Source organism: Eulemur rufifrons, chromosome 7 (genome assembly GCF_041146395.1).
Source record: "Eulemur rufifrons isolate Redbay chromosome 7, OSU_ERuf_1, whole genome shotgun sequence".
NCBI lineage: Eukaryota > Metazoa > Chordata > Mammalia > Primates > Lemuridae > Eulemur > Eulemur rufifrons.
Window position 1 is genome coordinate 210509062 of NC_090989.1, and position 23499 is coordinate 210532560.

Sequence of the window (23499 nt, forward strand, 5' to 3'; positions counted from 1 at the left end):
ATAAGATTGGTTTATAAATAACACTATTCTATATGAAAATCTATTTTCAACTTATTAGTGGGAAATCCTTGCCTACCCTGAGGTACTTGTGAGCTGCTTCCTTTCTGGCATTGAATTAAATTCAGTGTTTTCCTGTCTTGCTTTGACTGCCAAATTTTATGTACAGTCCATGTAACCCTGTTAACATTATGGTTAGCATATTCACTTCCTCCTTTTTCATTGATTATGGTTTTGCCCTTTATACAGTCTTATTTTTTAAGCCATCTCTGATCATTTTTGGATAGAAGGAATGATATTAATATATTTCAGCAAATGTTAATACTTAGATGCCTCAAGCCCTTTGTAGAGCAACGTTGAGTATATATAAGTTTAGTTAAATGATTAGTATTAATGATATAATAAAACTAAAGTGATAGTGTGGTTATAGTGGAAAGAGAACAGATTTTGAAATCAAACAAACCTAATAAGACAATACAATTCTGCAGCTAATCAGCTGTGTTATGTTGGAATGAAATTACCTGCCTTTCTTACACTATTATTAGGGAAGTTAACAATTATGGGTTAAAATGCTTAGCAGAGCATGTTGTACACAGAATACATCTAATAGATAATTATTTTTGTACAGGCAAAAACCAGTAAGTCCAAAAAGGTTATACTAATAAAGTGCTATAGTAATTCACAGGAATAGGGTTCAGAGATGGCTTTGTGAGGAGAAAATAGCACTTGAATTGGAAATGTAAAGAAATAGGATGTGAACATGCAGAGGTGAGGAAGAAAAAACTGGAATGCCTTAAGTAAAAGTATGGAGGCAGTGAAGTATAAACCAGTTTAATTAAAATAGAAGGTTCTCAGAAGAATATAAGTTTGGTAAGATAGGTTGGAAAAGATTGTGGAGAATCTAAAGTATGGTTTATAATTTAGTCAGTAGACAGTAAAGAATTTTTGAAGGGTTTTGAGCAGAGAACAAAGTTTTATATAGTAATATTAATTTCACTGCAGTGCCTAGGAAAAACTGAAGGATAGTAAAGACTATACTAAGTAAGGGTATAGAACAATAGTAACATACTAGTAGTGGAAATATGATTAAATAACCATTTTAGAAAATAATTTGGTATTAACTTTTAAAGTTGAAGATGATGGGCATGACCTATGTTCTAGAAATTCTACCCCTAAATTAACCCCTGGAGACATGTTCAAGAAGAATGTTCAAAACTCAATTGTTTGTAATAACAAATCAATAGGAGAAATGAATGAGCTATAGTTATACATAGCAACATGGATGACTAGCAAGAATGTAATGTTTAATGAAAAGTCATAAAATAAGAATAGTTTGATACCACTTATGTAAATTTCAAAACATAGAAAATTTAATATATTATTCATGGATTCATATACATGTAGGAAAAGACTTAACAAAGGGAGAGAATCACAAAATTCGTACTAATGGATACCTTCCAGAGGGGAGGGAAAGGGATTAGGGAGAGGCATATGGGGGCTGCCAAAGTGTTGATAATGTTCAAATTCTTATTCTGCATATTGGGCTATTTTTCATTTTCCCTAATGTGTCCTATATATGTGTACATATAATTCTTTGGTGTATGTGAAGTTTTTCTTAAATAAAATTAAGTTTTTGTCTATTATGTCATTGATTGTAGAGGGGGGGAAAAAGAAGATTAAGGCCATTTAAGAATTCTCTACTACTGTCTCTGTATCTACCTTACCTTTTTCCTCTCCCCATTGCGCTCCTTTCTCAGAGAAAGAAAGCTCATTCTTACTGCCAAGGTTAAAATCATTTTTAATTATACATACACTAATATGCCAGGAATTTATTTTTTGTTTGTTTGTTTGTTTGTTTTTCAGCTCATTAAGGGGGTACAAAAGATCAGGCTATATACATTGCCCATGCCTCCCCATCCCCCCGAGTCTGAGCTTCAATTGTGTCCATTTCCTAGACAGTGCACATCACACTCATCATGTAGGTGTGCCCCTTCCCCTCCCCCCACCCCATCCCCCCCCCCCAGTCAGAACTTCAATCATGTCCATTCCCCAGGCAGTGCGCATTGCACTCATCAGGTAGGTATACACCCATCCCTTCCACCCAGCCCCGACCTCTGTCCAATACCCAATTGGTGTTAATCCCAAATGTGCACTCAGGGAAACCAGTTTGCTGGTGAGTACATGTGGTGCTTATTTTTCCATTCTTGGGATACTTCACTTAATAGAATGGGTTCCAGCTCTCTCCAGGAGAACCAAAGAGATGCCATATCGCCATTATTTCTAATAGCTGAGTAATATTCCATGGTATACATATACCACATTTTGCTAATCCATTCATGAATCGATGGGCATTTGGGTTGTTTCCACATCTTTGCGATTGTGAATTGTGCTGCTATAAACATTCGGGTGCAGGTGTCTTTTTTATAAAATGACTTTTGTTCTTCTGGGTAGATGCCCAGTAATGGGATTGCTGGATCGAATGGTAGGTCTACTTGAATCTATTTAAGGTATCTCCACGTTGCTTTCCACAGGGGCTGCACTAGTTTACAGTCCCACCAGCAGTGTATGAGTGTTCCTGTCTCTCCACACCCACGCCAACATGTATAGTTTTGGGACTTTTTGATAAAGGCCGTTCTCACTGGAGTTAAGTGATATCTCACTGTGGTATTGATTTGCATTTCCCTGATGGTTAGAGATGTTGAACACTTTTTCATATGTTTGTTAGCCATTTTTATATCTTCTTTTGAAAAATTTCTATTCATGTCCTTTGCCCACTTTTTGATAGGGTTGTTTGATTTTTTCTTACTGATTTTCCTGAGTTCTAAATAGATTCTTGTTATCAGTCCTTTATCTGATGTGTAGTATGCGAAAATTTTTTCCCATTCTGTAGGTTGTCTGTTTACTCTCGTGACTGTTTCTTTGGCTGTGCAGAAGCTTTTTAATTTGATCAGGTCCCATTTATTTATTTTTGTTGCTGCTGTGATTGCCTTAGGGGTCTTCTTCATAAATTCTTTGCCTAGGCCAATGTCTGTAAGAGTCTTTCCTACGTTTTCTTCTAGAATTCTAATAGCTTCTGACCTAAGGTTTAAGTCTGTTAACCACCGTGATTTGATTTTTGTGAGGGGTGAGAGCTGTGTGTCTTGTTTTAGTCTTCTACATGTGGATATCCAGTTTTCCCAGCACCATTTATTAAATAAGGAATCTTTTCCCCAGATATACCAGGAATTTTTAAAGGTGAAAAATAAATCAACCTTAAGTCTACCATTCTTAGCACTACATTTGATTTCATTTTTGAATAGTCTGTTTCTAGGAAAATGCCACATGTATAGGTATTTTAAAATAATGGTAACTAATGAGTATAGTTTTATATTTATTTTTGTAAACCATATATTATATTCCATCATATTAACATGTTGTAATTTGCTTGGCCATTGCCCTATTATTAAACATTGTTTAGAATTGATTGTTTGATATTCATTGAATATCTTCATGTATTTAATTTTTTTGGTGAATCACTTGGAATAAATTCTTAAGTGGTAATTGAATCAAAAGGTACATAAACTTTTGTGTTGCTCTTGATGTATATCAACATATTGTCATTCAGCAGCAGGATATGAGCTCACTAATTTCTCTACAACTTCACTAGCATTGTGTAGATCAACCACTCCTGATGCCATCCCCTCTTGTGGCCTTCTGGGCTCTATTTTATTAATTACCCTTGTGGCATATGTCACCCTTTTGTTCTGTGGATACCTTATACTCACTATGTCCAAACCCAAGCTTATCACCTTACTCTCCAGACCAACCATTTAGTTTGAGTTCTGCCATCTCTGTTTTTTGTTTAATCATTTTATCCAGCCACATAGATTCTAAAACTCCTGTTTCACTTTTCTGTTTTTCAAGATTTTAGAGTTTTAAATCTTTGAAATATTTCTTAAATCTGTCTTCTCTTCCATTTTCACTAACATTTCCCTAATTTAGGGCCTCATTCTCCCTTGCTGCTATTATTTCAATAATCTAACCAGTCTTTCTGCCTATTGCCTTTAATGCCAGGTAATTTATCTCACACACTGCTAACAAATGCCTTTTCATAAAACATGACTTCCACCATGCCATGTTTTGCCGTTAAACTTTAGTGTCTGTGGATTAAGTACAATGTCCTTGACCTGACCTGGTCATTTAAATTCCTTGGCTGTGCTTTTCAAATTAAGTTTCCTAACCCATTTAATAAGTCCTAAAATCACCTTTAGTAGATTACTACAAAAAAAAATGGCATAGGAGAAAACAGAGTATGTGACACTTACTTATATTTTATGAAATTTTTTTCTGTGTATGCATGCTGTATGTTTACATGCACAGCATACACATACATACATACATACATACATTATGTGCATTCTAAGTCATGATATAAAACATTCCTATCACGGATCATTGTCAAATAAGTTTGAAAGCATTGTTCTACAGCATTTGGAAGCTGTATGTACGCTTCTAAATTTTCTTCTTGCTGGAGCAGACCACTCTTATCACAGAATGCTGGGTCATTTCCAGCCTTGCTCTATGTACATTTCACATGCCACCTTCTCCCTGAAGCTTTCTCAGTGCCCCAGCCCAGCCCCAAACATAGAAACATAAAACCTGGACATGAGCTTTTCATTTTTGATACCCCATAGTATTTTGTTTTTCTTACAGCACATTTCACATAGCACATCTTTCTTACCATATTTAATAGGTTGCAAGTCCCTTAGTGGGGACTTGCACATCCTTTACACATCCTTTATCCCCATTTTAGTATAATATCTTCTGCTCAGAAGATAATTTTCAAAATGTATTTATTGAAATATAGGACTCCATTAAAAATGAATATGCATTAAAACAGTATGACTTTCTGTTTTAAAAAGTAATATCTGTTTATTGTAGAAATTTGGAAACTACTGATAAATAAAATGAAGAAATGATAATGGCAAAAATAAATGTTTAAGTGCTTGTATGTATATGCCAGGCACTGTATTAAATATTTAAAAGACATGCTCTCATTTGATTTTCAACAATTAACTATGAAGTTTGTGGGTACCATTATCATTCCCAATTTGCATATGTAGTGGGAAAACAAGTACCTTAATTTCATTCACTAGAAAAAACTACTACAGTATTGCTATTTGGCATGATTCTACTTTTCTATGGGTATATGGAAACAGTAATTTAGAAGCTGTTATATGGACCACTTGTTCAGTTAAATACAGATGGTTAGCATTTGAAGACATTAAGTAATTCTTATACATTAAATAATTCAGTTTATAGGTAAATTGCCTTCAATTATCCACACTAAGAAAAATTTTTTGAAATGTACCAATTTGATAAAACATCACGTTGCTTACTAGTGTGATTACATTTTATCATGTTTATTAGTCATATGTCTGTCATATTGGTTGCAGCTAGTTTTCCCAGTTTTTCATTTACCTCTTTATTCTGTTACAGTATTTTTTAAGAGTTTTCATCAAGTTAAATCTTTTAATCAATTTGTTTTCTCCCTTTGGTGTCAATTTCAGAAGGTCTTTTCTGTTCAAAGATGATAGTCATACTCATCTATATTTTAAAAAATGCTTGTATGGTTCCATTTATTTTCAAAAGTAAAATAGTATTTATTATTCCATGATAATATACTCAGTATAATATAATTTTGATAAAAGGAGGAAGTTTTAAACATTAAAGTGAAATCCCTCCCTCGCTGCTGCCGACCTGCCACGCCGCGTGCACACCCTGTCGCTGCCCTGCAGAAATGCTTCAGTTACCCACAATCCTTCGCCAGAGAAGACTGGTGTCCAGGGCACTGGCTCCTCATCTCACTCGGGCTTATGCCAAAGATGTAAAATTTGGTACAGATGCCCAAGCCTTAATGCTTCAAGATGTAGACCTTTTAGCCGATGCTGTCACTGTTACAATGGTGCCAAAGGGAAGAACAGTGATTATTGAACAGAGTTGGGGAGGTCCCAAAGTAACAAAAGATGGTGTGACTATTGCAAAGTCAATTGACTTAAAGGATAAATATAAAAATATTGGAGCTAAACTTGTTCGAGATGTTGCCAATAACACAAATGAAGAGGCTAGGGATGGTACCACCACTGCTACTGTACTGGCACAGTCTATTACAAAGGAAGGCTTTGAGAAAATTAGCAAAGGTGCTCATCCAGTGGAAGTCAGGAGAGGTGTGATGTTAGCTGTTGCTGCTATAATTGCTGAACTAAAGAAGCAGTCTAAACCTGTAATAACCCTTGAAGAAATAGCTCGATTTCTGCAAACCGAGAAAAAGAAATTGGCAACATCATTTCTGATACAATGAAAAAGGTTGGAAGAAAGGGCGTCATCACAGTAAAGGATGGAAAAACACTGAATGATGAATTAGAAATTATTGAAGGCATGAAATTTGATCGATGCTATATTTCTCCATACTTTATTAACACATCAGAAGGTCAGAAATGTGAATTCCAGGATGCCTATGTTCTATTGAGTGAAAAGAAAATTTCTAGTGTCCAGTCGATTGTATCTGCTCTTGAAATTGCCACTGCTCACCATAAGCCCTTGGTCATAATTGCTGAAGATGTTGATGGAGAAGCTCTAAGTACACTCGTTTTGAATAGGTTAAAAGTTGGTCTTTAAGTCATAGCAGTCAAAGCTCCAGGTTTTGGTGATAATAGAAAGAACCAGCTTAACAACATGGCTATTGCTACTGCTGGTGCAGTGTTTGGAGAAGAGGGGTTCACCCTAAACCTTGAAGAAGTTCAGCCCCATGACTTAGGAAAAGTTGGAGAGGTCATTGTGACCAAAGATGATGCCATGCTCTTGAAAGGAAAAGGTGACAAGGCTCAAATTGAAACACGTATTCAAGGAATCATTGAGCAGTTAGATGTTACAACTAGTGAATATGTAAAGGAAAAACTGAATGAATGTCTGGCAAAACTTTCAGATGGAGTAGCTGTGCTGAGGGTTGGTGGGACAAGTGATATTGAAGTAAACGAAAAGAAAGACAGAGTTACAGATGCCCTTAATGCTACAAGAGCTGCTGTTGAAGAAGGCATTGTTCTGGGAGGGGGTTGTGCCCTGCTTTGGTGCATTCCAGCCTTGGACTCACTAACTCCAGCTAATGAAGATCAAAAAATTGGTATAGAAATTATTAAAAGAATACTCAAAATTCCTGCAGTGACCACTGCTAAGAATGCAGGTGCTGAAGGATCTTTGATAGTTGAAAAAATTATGCAAAGTTCTCAGAAGTTGGTTATGAGATTTTTTGAATATGGTGGAAAAAGGAATCATTGATCCACATCACCTAAATACACATCTGGGAACGACACCAATCGGATATCAGACTGAGGTGGGGGGTGGGGGGAGGGGATGGGTGTATGCCTACATAATGAGTGCATTGTGCACCATTTGGGGAATGGTCACGCTTGAAGGTGCTGACTCGGGAAGAGGGGGGTGGGGAAGGGAGGGATATATACCTACATGATGGGTGCAACGCGCACTGTCTGGGGAACAGACATGCCTGGAGCTTTGACTTGAGGGGAAAGGCGGTACATGGGCAACGTATGTAACCTGCAATTCTGTATCCCCCATAATAATAAGATGAAAAAAAAAAAAAGGAATCATTGATCCAATAAAGGTTGTAAGAACTGCTTTATTGGATGCTGCTGGGATGGCCTCTCTGTTAACTACAGTAGAGGTTGTAGTCACAGAAATTCCTAAAGAAGAGAAGGACCCTGGAATGGGTGCAATGGGTGGCATGGGAGGTGGCATGTTCTAATTCCTAGAATTAGTGCTTTACCGTTATTAATGAACTGTGACAGGAAGCTGAACGCAGTGTTCCTCACCAATAACTTCAGAGAAGTCAGTTGGAGAAAATGAAGAAAAGGCTGGCTGATATTTAAGAATATCACTACATAATCATCAGTTACTGGTTTCAGTTGACAATATATAATGGTTTACTGCTGTCATTGTCCATGCCTACAGATAATTTACTTTGCATTTTTGAATAAAAAGACATTTGTACATTCCTGATACTGGGTGCAAGAGCCATGTACCAGTGTGCTGCTTTCAACTTAAATCACTGAGGCATTTTTACTACTGTTCTGTTCACATCAGGATTTTAGTGCTTGCCATCACCAGATGAGAGGTTAAGAAGCAGCCTTTCTGTGGAGAGTAAGAATAATTGTGTACAAAGTAGAGAAATATCCAATAATGTGACAGCCTTTGTGTAATAAAAATTTGTCTAAAGTTGAAAAAAAGTGAAATCTTTCATAATTCCATGCCCAAAGGTAGTTATTATTCAGACTTTGGTGTATGTCCTTCTAGAATTTTTTCTTTGTACATATCATTATAATTTTGATATCATGCAAATATATTTTATAGTTCTACATCATTTTTGGGTGACTTCAGAGTTTTCAATTTGGTGAATTTATATGGTTAGCCTATATTCTATTGTTTGGCATTTAAATTAATGTCTAATTTTTTGTTGCGATAAATCTACAGTGAAAACTCTCATAGATGCTTCCCTTCCTCACTTGTCTATTTGAGATTTATTCCTAGAAGTGAGATTCTTTAATTTATAGTATTATATTTCTAATTTTGATTTAGCCACTGTATTCCTTGAACTAGAAACTTGGATTGCAGTGTCCATCTTCTTCATCTGCCACATTCAACCTCATCAAATGCTGGTGATTCTGCCTCCAAATTATTTCTAAGATACACTTGTCTTAATTTATACTTGCTTCTATCCTAATACAAGGCATAATCTCGTCTGATCTGGGTTTCTAGTAGCAATGAAAGGTGTCTGTTTATTTGTCTTACCTCAGCATGCAAAGGGGTCCTTTACAAACATATGTCTAACATAAACATAAATCCAACAGTCCTGCTCAAAACCCTTCACTGCTTTCCATTTTATTCAGAATAATATGCAGGCTGTCCTCATAGCCTACAAAGCCCTCTGAGATCAGGTCTCCACCAGTTTTTCCAAAGTCATCTTGTACTATCTTCTCCCTCACTGTGGTCCAACCACACTGGCCTCTTTTTTTCTTTAAATTCTCCAGGTCCTTCCTGCCTCAGGGCCTTTAAACATTGTTCTTTCTACCTAAAAAGCTCTTACGTCTACATTTTACTTAGCCAGTTCCTACCTATCACTCAAGGTTCATCTTAAGTATCACTATCTTAGAGAGAGCTTCCCTGATCCACAAGGGAATAATCCACATTTTTCCCTTTATAGCACTGTGTTTCGTTTCTTCAGAGCTTAAACTTTGGTTTCTAATTACAGCGTTTGTTTATGTAATATCTGTCTCCTCCACCAGACAAGTCTCGTGAAGGCAAGAATCTTTTCAGTTCTGTTAACCATTGTATACCCAGCACCTGGCAATTAGATGCTTAGTATTTGTGGAATATGTTAGTGTTGCCACATTATTTGTTAGATATTAGAGCCAATGTATATTCTTATTAAAATAAGACTTTGGAGTAATTTTTTAAACTTGAATTTATTTGTTTTGGTGTATGGTACAAGATGACAGAGACTTAACTTGATTTTTTCCAGTTAGCCATTTTGTCCTGTAACCTACTATTAATTCTGTAATTCAGCCTTTTCTCACTTTTTAAAAACACTACCTTTACATTACAGTAAATTCTTATATCTCAAGTCTCTTTCTGAACTTTCTTTTTTGGTACTTTGCTCTGTCAACCCAAGTGCCATAACCACACTCTTTTAATTATTTTTGCTATATAATTATTTAATAGGCAAATCCCTCTTCATCAAATTAACTTCTTATTTGTCTCCATCCTGTATTCTCCCAGATGAAGTCTTTACTACCTAATTTCCAGAGAACAAAATCCCAATGGAATTTCAGTTGAAATTTTATTGAACTTACAAAGTAACATTTAGCCTTCCCATCTACGAACATACTTTGTTCTGTCATTTTCAAAATTTTGTAATTTTCTTAGTATAGGTCCTAAAGATTTCTTAATTTTATCCTTCTGGGTATTTTTTATTGCTGTTGAGATTAAATTATTTTTCTAGTTATATCTCCTAGCTTTTAATTGCTAATATAGAGAAAAGCTATTTTTTTTTATATTTTATGCATATTATTTATTTTATATTTTTAAGTTATTTTTCAATTCTTATGGATTTTCAAGACAGAGAACTTTTAATGTGTTTATTCCAGGATAGAAATATCCTTTCAAAGTTCTGATATTGTTTTAGGGTATGTTTGTAGTTTGAGATTAATTATAAGTATTTTATTTGCTTACATTATACATAATTAGATTATATAACTGAGACAAAGTGGAAATGTACTCTGTTTGCCTTAGAAAATTAAAATCAGGATTTCCCTCTTAAACTTTTCACAAAGGAATATTGTAAACAAAGCTCGGCAGAAAAATCTTAGGCCTAAAATAAATAGCATTTTTCACTTTTCAGGAAGTGGTTCTGAAGGATGGAAGAATTGAAAGGCTAAAGTTGGAACTTGAAAGGAAAGATGCTGAAATCCAGAAGCTGAAAAATGTGATCACTCAATGGGAGGTTTGTGTCCACTTACACAAGGAAAGAATTCAATAAATTTGCACATTTCCTGTTTTTCTTATATGTAAATGTGTTTAATATTCAGTTAATATAAATAGTCATTCTGCTATTTAGGTTTTTAAACCCTTTGAGTAATGATTTCAAGTCTGAATGATAATATATTTGTTTTTAAAAAATCAACTTTATTGAGATACAGTTTTCATACAGTATATAATTTATTTTTTGCTATAAAATATATGTAACATAACCATTTTAAGTGTACACTTCAGTGGCATTAAGTACCTTCACAATATTGTGTAACCATCACCACTGTTTTCAAAACTTTTTCATTATCCCAAGCAAAAACTCTGTATACACTGAACAACTCTCCATTCTCATTCTCCCCAGTCCCTGGTAACCTCTAATCTCTATGAATTTGCCTATTCTAGGTACCTCACAGAGATAGAATCATACAATATTCATCCTTTTGTGCCTGGCTTCTTTCACTTAGCGTAATGTTTTCAAGGTTTGTCCATGTTGTAGCATGTTTCAGAATTTCATGCCTTTTTATAATTGAATAATATTTCATTGTATGTACACACTATATTTTGTTCACTGGTGCACAAGTATCTGAGTCCTTGTTTTCAGTTCTTTGGGTATATACCGAAGAGTGGAATTGCTAGATCATATGATAATTCTATGTTTAACTTTTTGAGGAACTACCAAACTGTTTTCCATACCAACTGCACCATTTTACATTCCTACCAGCAATGAATAAGGGCTCCAATTCACCAGAACTTATTTTGTATACAATTTATTTTTAACCACAAGTCTGTTTATTACTCTCTTCCTCCTTTAGGCTTTTAAAAAAATCTGTTATTCATCTTAAGTATCATTATTTTTTGACTAATATAAATGTTAAGTTATTAATAATATTGTTATTATTAGTCAATGATAACTGTTATTCATTGCGAGCCTGTAATGTGCCAGGTACTTTTCTGGCCCTGCATATGTAATAGTGAAAAAATATAAATCAAGTTCCAGCCCTGATGATTCTTACACTTACCTGCATCTACTCATGCCTTTAAGAAATGCCTGCTAAAACCTTTTTTGACTGCACCCACCCATCTCCCTTAGCTTTTCATTTATATTTTCCTTTGCTTTTGTTGTACTAGGCACAGGGACTACAAAGATGAGTTAGCAAGAAGCTCATAGTCTAATGGGGAAGATAAACATGTAAATAACTTTAATACAGTGTAGGATTTATAAATGAGATTTGACAGTGGTCCAAAAGCACAGAAAAGGAATGAATGAGTTGCCATAGAAAAGGTGACTTTTCCAGGTAAAGAGTACAGTGTGTATCAAGGCATGGGAATGGTGGAAGTACATTATAGCTGACATTTTAGAGAAATGGGAAAGGTGTAGAAGGTGAAATTGGAGAAGTTAGGTGGGGTTAGAATTTGAAGGCATTTGGATTTTAGACAGAGAGGGCAGTAAAGGTCTTTAGAAGGAAAGTAGCATGATAATTGTTTTATGGGATGGTAATGCATGTAGCTGAGGCCTGAAGTGAAAATAGTCTGGTAAAACAGTAAATAGGTATTGAGTGTCAGAGGAGGAGCACATTTTTTAATTTCTTTGAGGAATGGGAACAAATAGATTCCCATTTTGGACATGTTGAAATTGAAATAGCTGTGGTACATGCAGGCATGTATGCTCAGGATGCAGTTGGAGACAGTGGAATCACAACATATGTGCATTTAACTTTATCAACTCTATATGCTCTTTTTTTCATGAAATTAAAAATACTAGTAAGGACATTGTATATTTTATATGTGCTCTTTTTGTAAACTACATGTTACACTGGTATCCTATACATTTATATTTTTGTAGACACATTTACTATTCAGTATTATATATACAAAACTATACATGCTATTTTTATATGCAATATAAGGAATTTTCACATGTAATCTTGCTCATTTGCAATTTTTACATTATGAGCTGATTTAGACGCTAAGGTTTGACCGAAAGATGCCTCCATGTATACTGGTCTGGACCTTGGACAAAAGGCTTGAGCTAGAGTTGAAGTTTGGTGTGAGATATTAACGTAGATTTAAGCCCTGAGTTTGGGGATTTCATAGTGAGTATAGTTCCATATTCGTAGTGAATATTTCTATATTCATAGTGAATATAGTTGTAGTTAAGTGTATATGTTTTTCCTCCTTATGTTTTTATGTTTCCATCTGACTTGTCTCTTTCTTACATTGCTAAGCTTCTCAGCAGTCACAGTCCCCTTATATTCACTAGGGTGCTTTCTTCAGTTTATTGCATTGACTGTGGTATTACTCAGTAAACATTGCTGATTTATCAAATCAATTTAATGGACAAAGTACTATTTAGTAAAAGCCATCTTCATTGGACTTAAAATATATTTAAATTTATTTTACAAAAGGTTTTTAACGTAACTTCTGTACATGTCTGTGTACATGCTGAGAGAAAAAAATAACAAATTTCTTATACTGATCTGTTTTCTTTAGGCTTTCGTTTTCTATATTAAATGTATTGTTTTCTCTAATGTATTAATGTATTAAATCTCTAAAAATAATTCAGATAGTGTTCAAGACATGTTGAATCCAAGTGTGGGCAGAAAATTGCTTGAATATGGATGTTAATGTGGGAACACCATTCCTCTTGTTCATAAATGTATGATTGTATCATTTATGTAGTGTGAGAAGAAGCGTAAGCCATTTAGAAAAAGAAATTGAAAAGGAGTTGAAAGATATTTCAGTGAATTGCTAATTCACATCAGCCAAAAATTACTATAACAATAATTATTTAGTCAATGGAATAACAAGAGATTAGTTAAACCATAACTGAGGAGGTATAGAACTGCACTGTAAAATTCAGTAACCACTATAGGTCTATCACAATTTAAATTAGGGTCAAATAAAATTAAAAATTTATTTTCTCAGTCACACTAGCCATGTTTCCAGTATTCCGTTGCTGCATATTGGATAGTGGCAGATACAGAACAGATATAGAAAGTTGTAGTAGCTGGACAGTACTGGTTTAGCACTATGAATCATTTTTCTTTTGGTTTTCATCTAAATTATCTTAAATTGTTTAAGGGTCTTAATCAGAGAAGAAAAAGAAAATTCAGGAAAATTTAGTTTTATCCTGAGTTTTCTGCACTTTTATCCCTCTCTTCCGTAATTTTTAATCACTTATAATATTAATATCTATTATTGTACCAGGGATTTAATTTAATTAGTAGATAGTTTTGACTACATTTTTTCCGTCGTATTTCTTTGAAAAGTAGTTCATGTCTTTGAGTGAGCCTAGAGTTCACAGCTCCGTAAATTGATAGTAAATCATTAATTACATCATTTACTTTTTAAAAAATTAAATCTTTTTTCTTTGACTATTAGGCAAAGTATAAAGAAGTAAAGGCAAGAAATGCACAGTTATTGAAAATGCTTCAGGAAGGTGAAAGTAAGTGATTTGTATGTTTTTAGAATTAAAAGTTTACCATACAATAATATCTGAACATAATTTTTCAAATATGTGATTTATCAAGTCAACAAAATAGTGTTTGATAGCACAGTAAGGTGACTATAGTTAACATAATTTGTGTATTTCAAAATAGCTAGAAGAAAACATTTGAAGTATATCCAACACAAAGAAATGATAAATGTTTAAGATGATGGTTATCCTAAATACTCTGATTTGATCATTACACATTGTAATGCATGTATCAAAATATTGCATATACCCCATAAGTATGTACAATTATTGTGTATCAATAAAAAAATAATTGGGAAAAAACTCAACAAAATGAAAAGGTTTCCCAAAGTGATATAAGCTGGATATATTGATATCATTATAAGCTGATAATGTTATTTTTACAAGTCACCCTTACAGTACCTTAGTTTATTACTATTCAGGTAAGAGAAACCCTTAAAATTTCAATTCTTATAAATTATTGTACTATATTTAGAGAGAAAATAAGCATAACATTTGCTTAGGAGTCTGCTTTTTAGTTATATATTTTTATATATAGTTGTTTATATATATATATATGCATATATATACACACACACACGTATTATATAGGCTGTCATCATTTTTAGGTTTTCCTTCTTCTTTCATTTTCCCCCACCCCAGAACTCTTTATACTTTTGCTACTACTCTAAACTTTTGACAAGAGATCACCAGCAGGAAGCCAAGGAAATCAATCCAAAAAATGTGGAGATAATAAGATTAGTAAAGTTGATGTTATATGAAAGCCCCTGAAATCACTTGTGTTCTTAGTAACACTTACCTTGAAAGTTCTATGAAAATTTTCCATTCGTAACAGAAAAGGAAATGTGTATTTTTAATATGAGATTTATGCAAAGGAAATTACAGGCCACAAAAGAGACATAGACATAAATAAATGAAAAAATCTCCTGAATACACAAAATTAAATATAAGAAACAATTTTCCTATTAATAAATGCTAATGAAATCCCAAATGTAGCTCTTGTGAGTACTGTATAGAACTTAAGAAATTGTGAAACTCACATTGAAGAATAGAAAAACAAGATACCAAAAGTTGTTTTCAGATCTGAATGTACAGTCAGCCAACCATCTCTGTGGATTTTGCATCTGCAGATTCAACCGATTGTATGGATCGAAAATATTTTTTAAAAAATTGCACCTATATGTACAGATATTTTTATTGGAATTACTCCCTAAATAATACAGTATAACAATTATTTACGTAGCATTTACCTTTTATTAGGTATTATAAATAATCTAGAGATAATTTAAAGTATGCAATACGATATGCATAGATTATATGCAAATACTGTGCCATTTTATACCTCAGATTTTTATATCCTTGGGAGGTCCTAGAACCAATCCCTCATGGATACCAAGGAATGACTGTACTGGCAGCAGAACTCTCTCAACCAAAATTTCAACTATAGAACAAAACAACAGTTATCAAAATGATATGAATAAAAACCAGAAATCATGTCTGGTTAAACAGAGTGGATAGTCTTGAAATAGTGTCAAACTTACAATTTTTTTTTTTTTTGTTAACTGTTATATAACTTAACTATGATGAAATAGAGATTAAAGAATAGGGGAGAAAGGCATTATTTGGACATTTGTATGTCAACATCATGAGATTAATTTAGACCTGTGCATTTTACTGATCTCCATATGGGTCCTTTAGTGAACAAAACTATGAAAATTGAAAAAAAAAGTGTTTAGAGGGTATCTTTCTAATTGAAGAAGTGAAGAGTATCGTTGGAAATTGAATGTATGAATTCTAAATACATAAATAATATTCCCCACTAATAAACCATTGTAGAAAGCGAGAAAGTTAACTGATAAAAGCTTGCTCTTGAAAATAGATTAAAAATGACTATCAGAATTAACATTAGTGTCCATACTCCACACTATAAGTAATTCAAGCAGAAGAATTTTATATAGGATCATTACATGAAAATACTTGTAACATTCTAGCAGTTCTGTTATAATGCAACGTGTATTCCTAAAAATCACCAGCCTCTGCAAAATCACAGTTAAAAATGACTTAGGAAAATGGGGTTAGGAGCATAACGCTCAAAAATTTTATCAGTGACACATTAAAAAAGATGGGAACTTAAAAACAGTAACAGTTTTACACATGTTAAAATGGTTAAATGCACAAATACCATATAAATATGGCACTTTACCTTAAAAAAACCCTTAAGTTTGCTTGTGGGGAGGTAGGCTTCAGAAGGATTGCAGCTTGTGTGTTACTGTTACATGGTGGAAAGATGGAAAATTGTAACACCAGTTGGGTGTAGTTCTTAACACATGGTGAACTGAGGTAGCTGATGGATATCTGAGGTGTATACCTGGGTACAGTTTTCTGTGCTCGTGAAATTGTGCTTCAGTGGACTGAAAATTTGTGTAATGTTGAAGTTGTTACCTAATATATCAACCTCATTGAAATAAATTTGTTTTCAAAAAAGGCACATAGGAGAACTGACTGTAACTGAAGTATTATGTAAATTATTAAAAACTACTAGTTTTTAGTGAGTGTATATAAGCCTGAGAATGAAGGAGTAGAAAATACAATTTGTGAGAGTTCTCACATTGATTCTTAAGATACTATGTGTTGATTCTTGACACAGTGCCTCATCTTACTGAGCATCATATTAATCTATGAAAAAAACTGAATTTTTTCACATTGTCAGAGCTGTGGTGATGTCAGTAGTCATCTATTTGAACATTGCCTCCTTTGCTAATTTTATTACAGTTTTACCTCTTCAGTCTCTCCCAGCTTGTTTTCAAAGTAAAGAGTTAGTTTTTCACACATTAATCATTATTATGAGTTAAGAAGGTTCTCCCCTAAGCAAAGATTTCCAAAGCTTAGGAAACATAGGGGCCAAAATACAGGTCTCTTGCTTCCGCCAAAGAGTGAAAAACCACACAGGACAAATGAATAGTTCTAAGAGACCACAGATACTGTATGATCAGTTATGATCATGTGAGCTACATTTATTTGACAGTGCTTTATTGGTATGAAAAGTCAGAGAATAATAATTTTGTTGGACTTATAGTATGCTCACCCAAACAATTAAAAAAAAAAATCACTCTACATTGTTTTTAAAATCTTGTTTTAGGACTAGTAAAAGTATTTAAAGTTTTTTTCTATGCGAAAATTTTTATTTTCTTGTGTCCTTGTCCTATTTACTATAGATGTAAAAATTAATCTTTCATCATATCAGTGCAATTAATATTTTAACACCACAGAAAATGTAAACTTTTCAAAAATTGCCATGTTGATAATAATGATGGGAATTTACTGATAAAAACCAAAAAAAGAAAGAAAGAGGCCAGGTATGGTAGCTCATGCCTATAATCCCAGCACTTTGGGAGGCCAAGGGGGGAGGATTGCTTAAGGCCAGGAATTCGAGACCAGCCTGGACAATATAGTGAGATCCCATCTCTACAAAAAATTCATAAAAATTAGCTGGTGTTGGTGCACACCTGTAGTCCCAGCTACTTGGGAGGCAGAGGCATGAGAATGGCTTGAACCCCCAGGAGTTTGAGGTTGCAGTGAGCTATGACTGTACCACTGCACCGCAGCCTTGGGCAAGACTCTGTCTCTTAAAAAAAAAAAAAAAATTTACCAGTGAAAAATAAGAGTTATGTAAGGTCGAGAAGTATATACATAAAGTATCAAGACAAGAAATCATTGTTCTCACTGTACTGCTATGTCTTGGTTCACTAAAGTATTGTTAAAGTATTTGAGTAACTGAAAAGACTATACTGCTGTTTTTCCTTTTTTATCAGTGAAAGATAAAGCAGAAATACTTCTGCAAGTTGATGAATCACAAAGTATCAAGAATGAGCTAACTATACAGGTAAGGAATTGTGCAGCATACATGACTGCTTTTCTTAAGCTATTCTTTAGTCTTGAATTACTAAACATGACTAAACAGAAATAAAGCCCATCAACACTGCAAGAAAGTGATGTAAGTTATACTTTATTATTATTGTGTAATAGCAAATAAATGAAGATTCTGTTTACTGCACTAAGGGAGGTAGGTATGTTCTGAAGAATAGGGGAAGATAAGGTTGTATTTTAATGGAGTATGAATATAGAGACAAACAGGGCAGATAGAACTTATCCTGTACCTGGACTTAATTTTGTCCCCTTCACATCCTTATTCTGTCTTCTCTTAGGACAGTAAACTTGTCTTATGTATCTTTAACATACAGCTTTGTACGATGCCTAATGGAAATTATGGGGAGGGTTTCTCCTCTATTACTCATCCACCTAGTTGTCAAAAATCATCATTGTGAGTAAGTCTTAAGAATTAGAGTTTTTGTGGCCAGTCATGATGACTTATGTCTGTAATCGTAGTACTTGAGGAGGCTGAGGCAGGAGGATTGCTTGAGGCCAGGAGACCAGCCTGAGCAAAAGAGAGACCCTGTCTCTACAAACAATAGAAAAATCAGCTGGGCATGGTGATGTATGTGGGAGGCTGAGGAAAGAGGATTGCTTGAGCCCAGGAGTTTGAGGTTGCAGTGAGCTTTGATGATGCCACTGCACTGTAGATCAGGCAAAAGAGCGAGACCCTGTCTCCAAAAAAAAAAGTATTTGCCAAAAAAAGACAAAAACTGTCTTTTCCTTATTGACTATTTGGTTATAGGTGACTTCACTTCATGCTGCATTAGAACAAGAAAGATCTAAAGTAAAAGTATTACAAGCAGAATTAGCCAAATACCAGGTATGCTTTTATAATTTTAAAGTGTTTTCACCAAAAAAAATACATTTGGAATAGATAACTGTGAGAATAAATGTACTATTTTATTCTTAGGCAAAAATGTATCCACCAAATATATTGCTAATTTTGTTATTGGTCATGTAATTTACAATTTGGATGTTAAGGTTACTCTAGATATTGGTATGTACCATAATAACTAAAGTAATTAAGGAAAATCCTTGGTAGTACATAGATGATATGGCATCATGCCATTGAATCATATTGGGGAAAGGTACAAAATGATAATTGTCCCATTATATCATAAATCTGATCACTTGGGTACAGTGATATCTCCTAGTTATCTCCATTGTAAAGCTATCTTTTCCTCTTTATAATTAATAAACGGGAAAAATAAATTGCAGTGGTCAGGAATAAATGACAGCATCTTATACTGGGGTATTGTTTTGCTTTGTTTTAGAAGGTTGACATAGAAATGTCTTTGACCCTAAGAGGGAAACTATGGTCAGAAAAAGGATGCAAGAAATGAAGAGAAGCTACATTTACTATCAATGAGTTGGGGCTGCATATGCCCCGATACAACCACCATGTTAAGAAAGTCACTTCCACAGACAAGTAGTCCCCAGACTTGGCTGATCACCAGGATCACTTGAATGCTTTTTGAATTACAGATTTTTAGCCAGTTAAATAGGTGGGGACAAAACCTAGATGTTAGAATTTTTAAAATGTTACTACTTATAGGTGATTCTAATGATCAACTAAGTTTGGGTACCATTGCCATAGTCTATAAAAGTGGAGGAAACTATAAAACTATTGTAAGGGAAATATATCAAACCATCATTTGTGGTTAAATTGGGGTTAGTTATGGATGATTTTAATTTTCTTCTTTGTATGTTTGTACTTTCCATATTGTTGCAATGCAATGGGTATTTTTAAATCAGAAAAAAGTAGAAATGTTATGTTAAAAGTAATTTGTATAAAATTCTTCTAGTCTTTTAAGCTACCTTTCTTTTTCCTTGGCTCAAGTCAAATACCATACATGGTTTTTCATATGGAACAAATTAAATACAGATTTATATATGCCACTGCCTACTTTTCAATCCACAGATGACCATAATCAAATTTCTAATGCTACTATGAATAACACTAGACAAAACTTGAATTATAAATTGAATTACCTGAAATGTAATGAACTGAAGTACTAAATTTGCTGATCATATGGAGCAAATTAAGTGTGTGGTTTATTTTAGTATTGATCAAAACCTTTATTTATTTTTTTTTTTTAATTCTGAGATGGTCAAAATGAGCTCTGAAAATAAGATATCGGTGATCTTACTAAGCCAAGACTAAATCAAAGAGAAGTCACTTGTTTTCTACAACCTGCTTTAACCATTTATAGAAGTAACCATATGAAAATAATTTAGTGGCATGTAGACTCAAATTTACAACAAATTGAAAAAAGAGGTAGTTTCCTTCTCATACCCAAAAATGCCTTTGGTCTCATATATTTTTAAAATGAAAATGGCCCCCAAATGGTTTTTCCTGAATAATTTGCTCTATTTTTCTTTACAGGGTGGCAGAAAAGGGAAAAGAAACTCTGAATCTGACCAGTGTAGGTGATTACATTAGCCTTTGAAGTCAACACAAAAATTAAAACTTTCAGGATTTTGCAAAAATGTATATATTTAATGCTGTGCAACTGCTAAACTATGCAGTTTTTGTTGAAAGAACTAAAAGCATCTAGCTCACTAATAGTCTATAATTTTATGTTCTTTTGGCTTAAAGTGAAAAGAAATATAGAATTTCAGCAGAACTCAGTGATTATTGTTTACTATCCATACTTCTTATCACTTTAGTTTTTCATCAGTCAATAAAATTAATTTACTCTTACACGAATATGTTTGATTTTTTAAGTTTCAGAAACAATGTGAAAGTATTATTTTTTGCTTACATCACAATCAGTTGGGTCCTTTCCACTAGAGCATTCTCACAAGCATCAAACATGCTTTACCATTTCTCATTTAAAGAAAAACAAAAACCTCTTCAAACTGTATTCCTCTCTAGCTGCAGCTGTATTTCTCCTCTTCTTGCTAGCAAAACTTCTCAAAAGATATGTATACGTTCTCACTTCCCATTCACTCAGTCGTGATGTACTCACCACTTCATTAAAACTGCTTTCTAAGGTCACAAGGGGCACGATTCTACTCACCCAAAACAATCAAATAATGGGAAAAAATGTATGAAACAACAGTTTTCAAAACACTGGACATCGGGCAACAAATGACATTGCTCCCTGAGAGACAGGAGACAAATGAGATGAGCCCTACTCTTGCCCCAGCCTACTGCCTTGAAAGGAGTTCCAGGCCACAGTGCAGAGAGGAGAAACCCAGGCAGAGCCTACCACACTCTCTGTGTTAAGGAGATGAATCTGAGAGTCCACAGAGAACAAAGCATCTAAAGTCCATGGGACAAAGTATCTGAGAAGAGAGGAACATGGAGAAAGATCTCCACATATCTGCAGGGGCTCTGCCTTGATTATCCAGCAGTGCATACGTATGAGGAAACTACATGAGGCAAGGGAATCAACCTAAAGGATTAGAGGTAACAGTGTCTAGGGACTCTGTACACAAAATTAGGAATAGTGTCTCTTCCCAGAAGCCAGATTGAAAAATCACACAATACACAGGGCATTGGGTAGACTACACACAAAAGTCTTGCCTCAGTCATGGGGAAGAGCCCAGAGAGGGAATAGTCCTAGACTGAGCATTGTATACTCAGTGAAAATTCCACTAAAAATGAAGGCAAAATAAGGATTTTTAAGATAGGCAAAAGGCAAAAGAATTCATTGCTAGAAGATACATACCACAAGAAATGTTAATTCCTTCATACAGAAAGAATATGATAGCAGATGGAAATATGTATCTACAGAAAGGAATGAAGAACATAAGGCAATAAATTGCATGGGGAAATATATTTGACTTTTTTCATATTAAGTAAATCTTTATAAAAGATAATTGTTACAAATAAGAACAATGTAATGTGAGGTTTATAACATTTGTGAAAGCACAGTATATGACAGCAGCACAAAGTTCAGCAGTGGAGAAGTGGAACTATGCTGTTATAAGATTCTTGTACTATACATGAACTGATACAAAGACATTTGAAGGTAGACTGTGATAAATTAAAGATCTATACTGTAAACCCCAGAGCAACCACTAAAATAACCAACCAAGGCATTGTGGCTAATAAAGTCAACAAAAGTGATAAAGTGGAATCATAAAAACATTTAATTCATCTAAAATAAGGTAAGGAACATAGGAACAAAGAACAGATGGGACAAATTGAAAATGAAAAAGATTATAGATTTAAACCTAACTACGTCAGAAGTCACATTACATGCAAATGGTCTAAATACCCCAGTGAAAAGACAGAGATTGTCAGATTTGAGTCTTTAAAAAGCAAGATCTAATTGGATGATGCCTATTAAAAATAAATATAAAGATACAAAAGGAATTGCACTAGCAATGAGCAGGTGGAAATTGAAATTAAAGAATACAAATACCAAGGGCGTTTCTCCTTTTATTACCAGCTTTTGGCACAGATAACATTTCTTATTGAAACACCAGTCTATTCTTATCAGTCAGAGATCAATAGAGAATACAGAAACCGTTTTAGTATTTCAAGCAGAGATATAATGCAGTCATTGGGTGCTTACAAAATCATTGGAATGATCAGAATGGATTCCAAGGGATTACTGCTAAGCCTTCGGTTTTGGAAGTTGCTGCCCCCAGATTCCATAAAGCTATAGGGAATCGCTGCTAAAGTTACAGTTATCTCATAGCACCAGAGTGACCAGACAGTGGAAAGTAGTGTCCAGCCACTGCAAAAACTCACATCTGCTAGAGCTCATACATTAACCATCACCACTGGAGGAAACAGCCTCTACCTTCCAAGTCTCCACGCTAGTCTTCTGAGTCTCATTGGAAGAACCTAAATTATATCCAGAACCCTTATGGAAAGAGAGTCTGGGTAAGGTGATCCCTAGATTCTATCCCCTGAATAACAGATCTGAGCACAGAAGGAAGTGAGAATAGATGCTGATCACAAACTAATGTTCATGTGTAGTGGGTTGAATTGTGCCCCCACCTCCAAAAGATAAGTTCAAGTCCTAGTCCCCCAGTATCTGTGAATGTGACCGTATTTGGAGTGAAGGTCTTTGAGATGTAATCAAGCTAAGATGAGGTCATACCAGATTAGGATGGGCCCTAAATCCAATGACTGATGTTTTTATAAACGAAAGGTGAGGGGGATTTGGACACATAAACATAGGCAAGAAGGACATATGACAACAGAGGCAGTGATTGGATTGCTGCAGGTATAAGCCAAGGATTGCCAGGAGCAGCCAAAAGTAGGAAGTGTACAAACATCCTAGAGCCTGCAGAGGGAACATGACCCTGCTGACACTTTGATTCCAGACTTCTAACCTCCAGAACTATGTCTGTCATTTTAAGTAATCAAGTTTGTGATAATTTGTTATGGTAGTCCTAGGAAATTAATACATCACAGCTTCTACATCATTAGACTCTCCTCGTTTTCCTCCTACTTGCTACCTTATGGATTCCCTTGCAGGATCCTCCTTCTCTGACTACTAAATATTGTGGTGCTCCATAACTTAGGTCTGGATTGTCTACTTTTCTCACTT

General features: G+C 34.4%; 2 protein-coding genes across 5 annotated transcripts in view; both read left to right on the top strand.

Moving 5' to 3' along the window:
• The window catches only part of GKAP1 (G kinase anchoring protein 1), a 67651-nt gene extending 46962 nt beyond the window's left edge, over positions 1 to 20689 (top strand). For 2 of the 4 annotated variants that reach the window (XM_069474085.1, XM_069474088.1), the window contains 5 exons: positions 10448 to 10549; positions 13957 to 14020; positions 17863 to 17933; positions 18726 to 18803; positions 20370 to 20689. In XM_069474085.1, the coding sequence (XP_069330186.1) occupies positions 10448 to 10549; positions 13957 to 14020; positions 17863 to 17933; positions 18726 to 18803; positions 20370 to 20417 (363 nt within the window). In that variant the 3' untranslated portion in view covers positions 20418 to 20689. The remainder of the gene's footprint in view (positions 1 to 10447; positions 10550 to 13956; positions 14021 to 17862; positions 17934 to 18725; positions 18804 to 20369) is intronic. The other 2 variants (XM_069474086.1, XM_069474087.1) reach the window with 1 other exon arrangement.
• LOC138387185 (60 kDa heat shock protein, mitochondrial-like) lies at positions 5777 to 7795 on the top strand. Its single transcript, XM_069474083.1, is given in 3 exon segments — positions 5777 to 6281; positions 6284 to 7269; positions 7556 to 7795. Coding segments are annotated over 3 exon segments (1731 nt in total).
• Positions 20690 to 23499: the final 2810 nt, after the last annotated feature.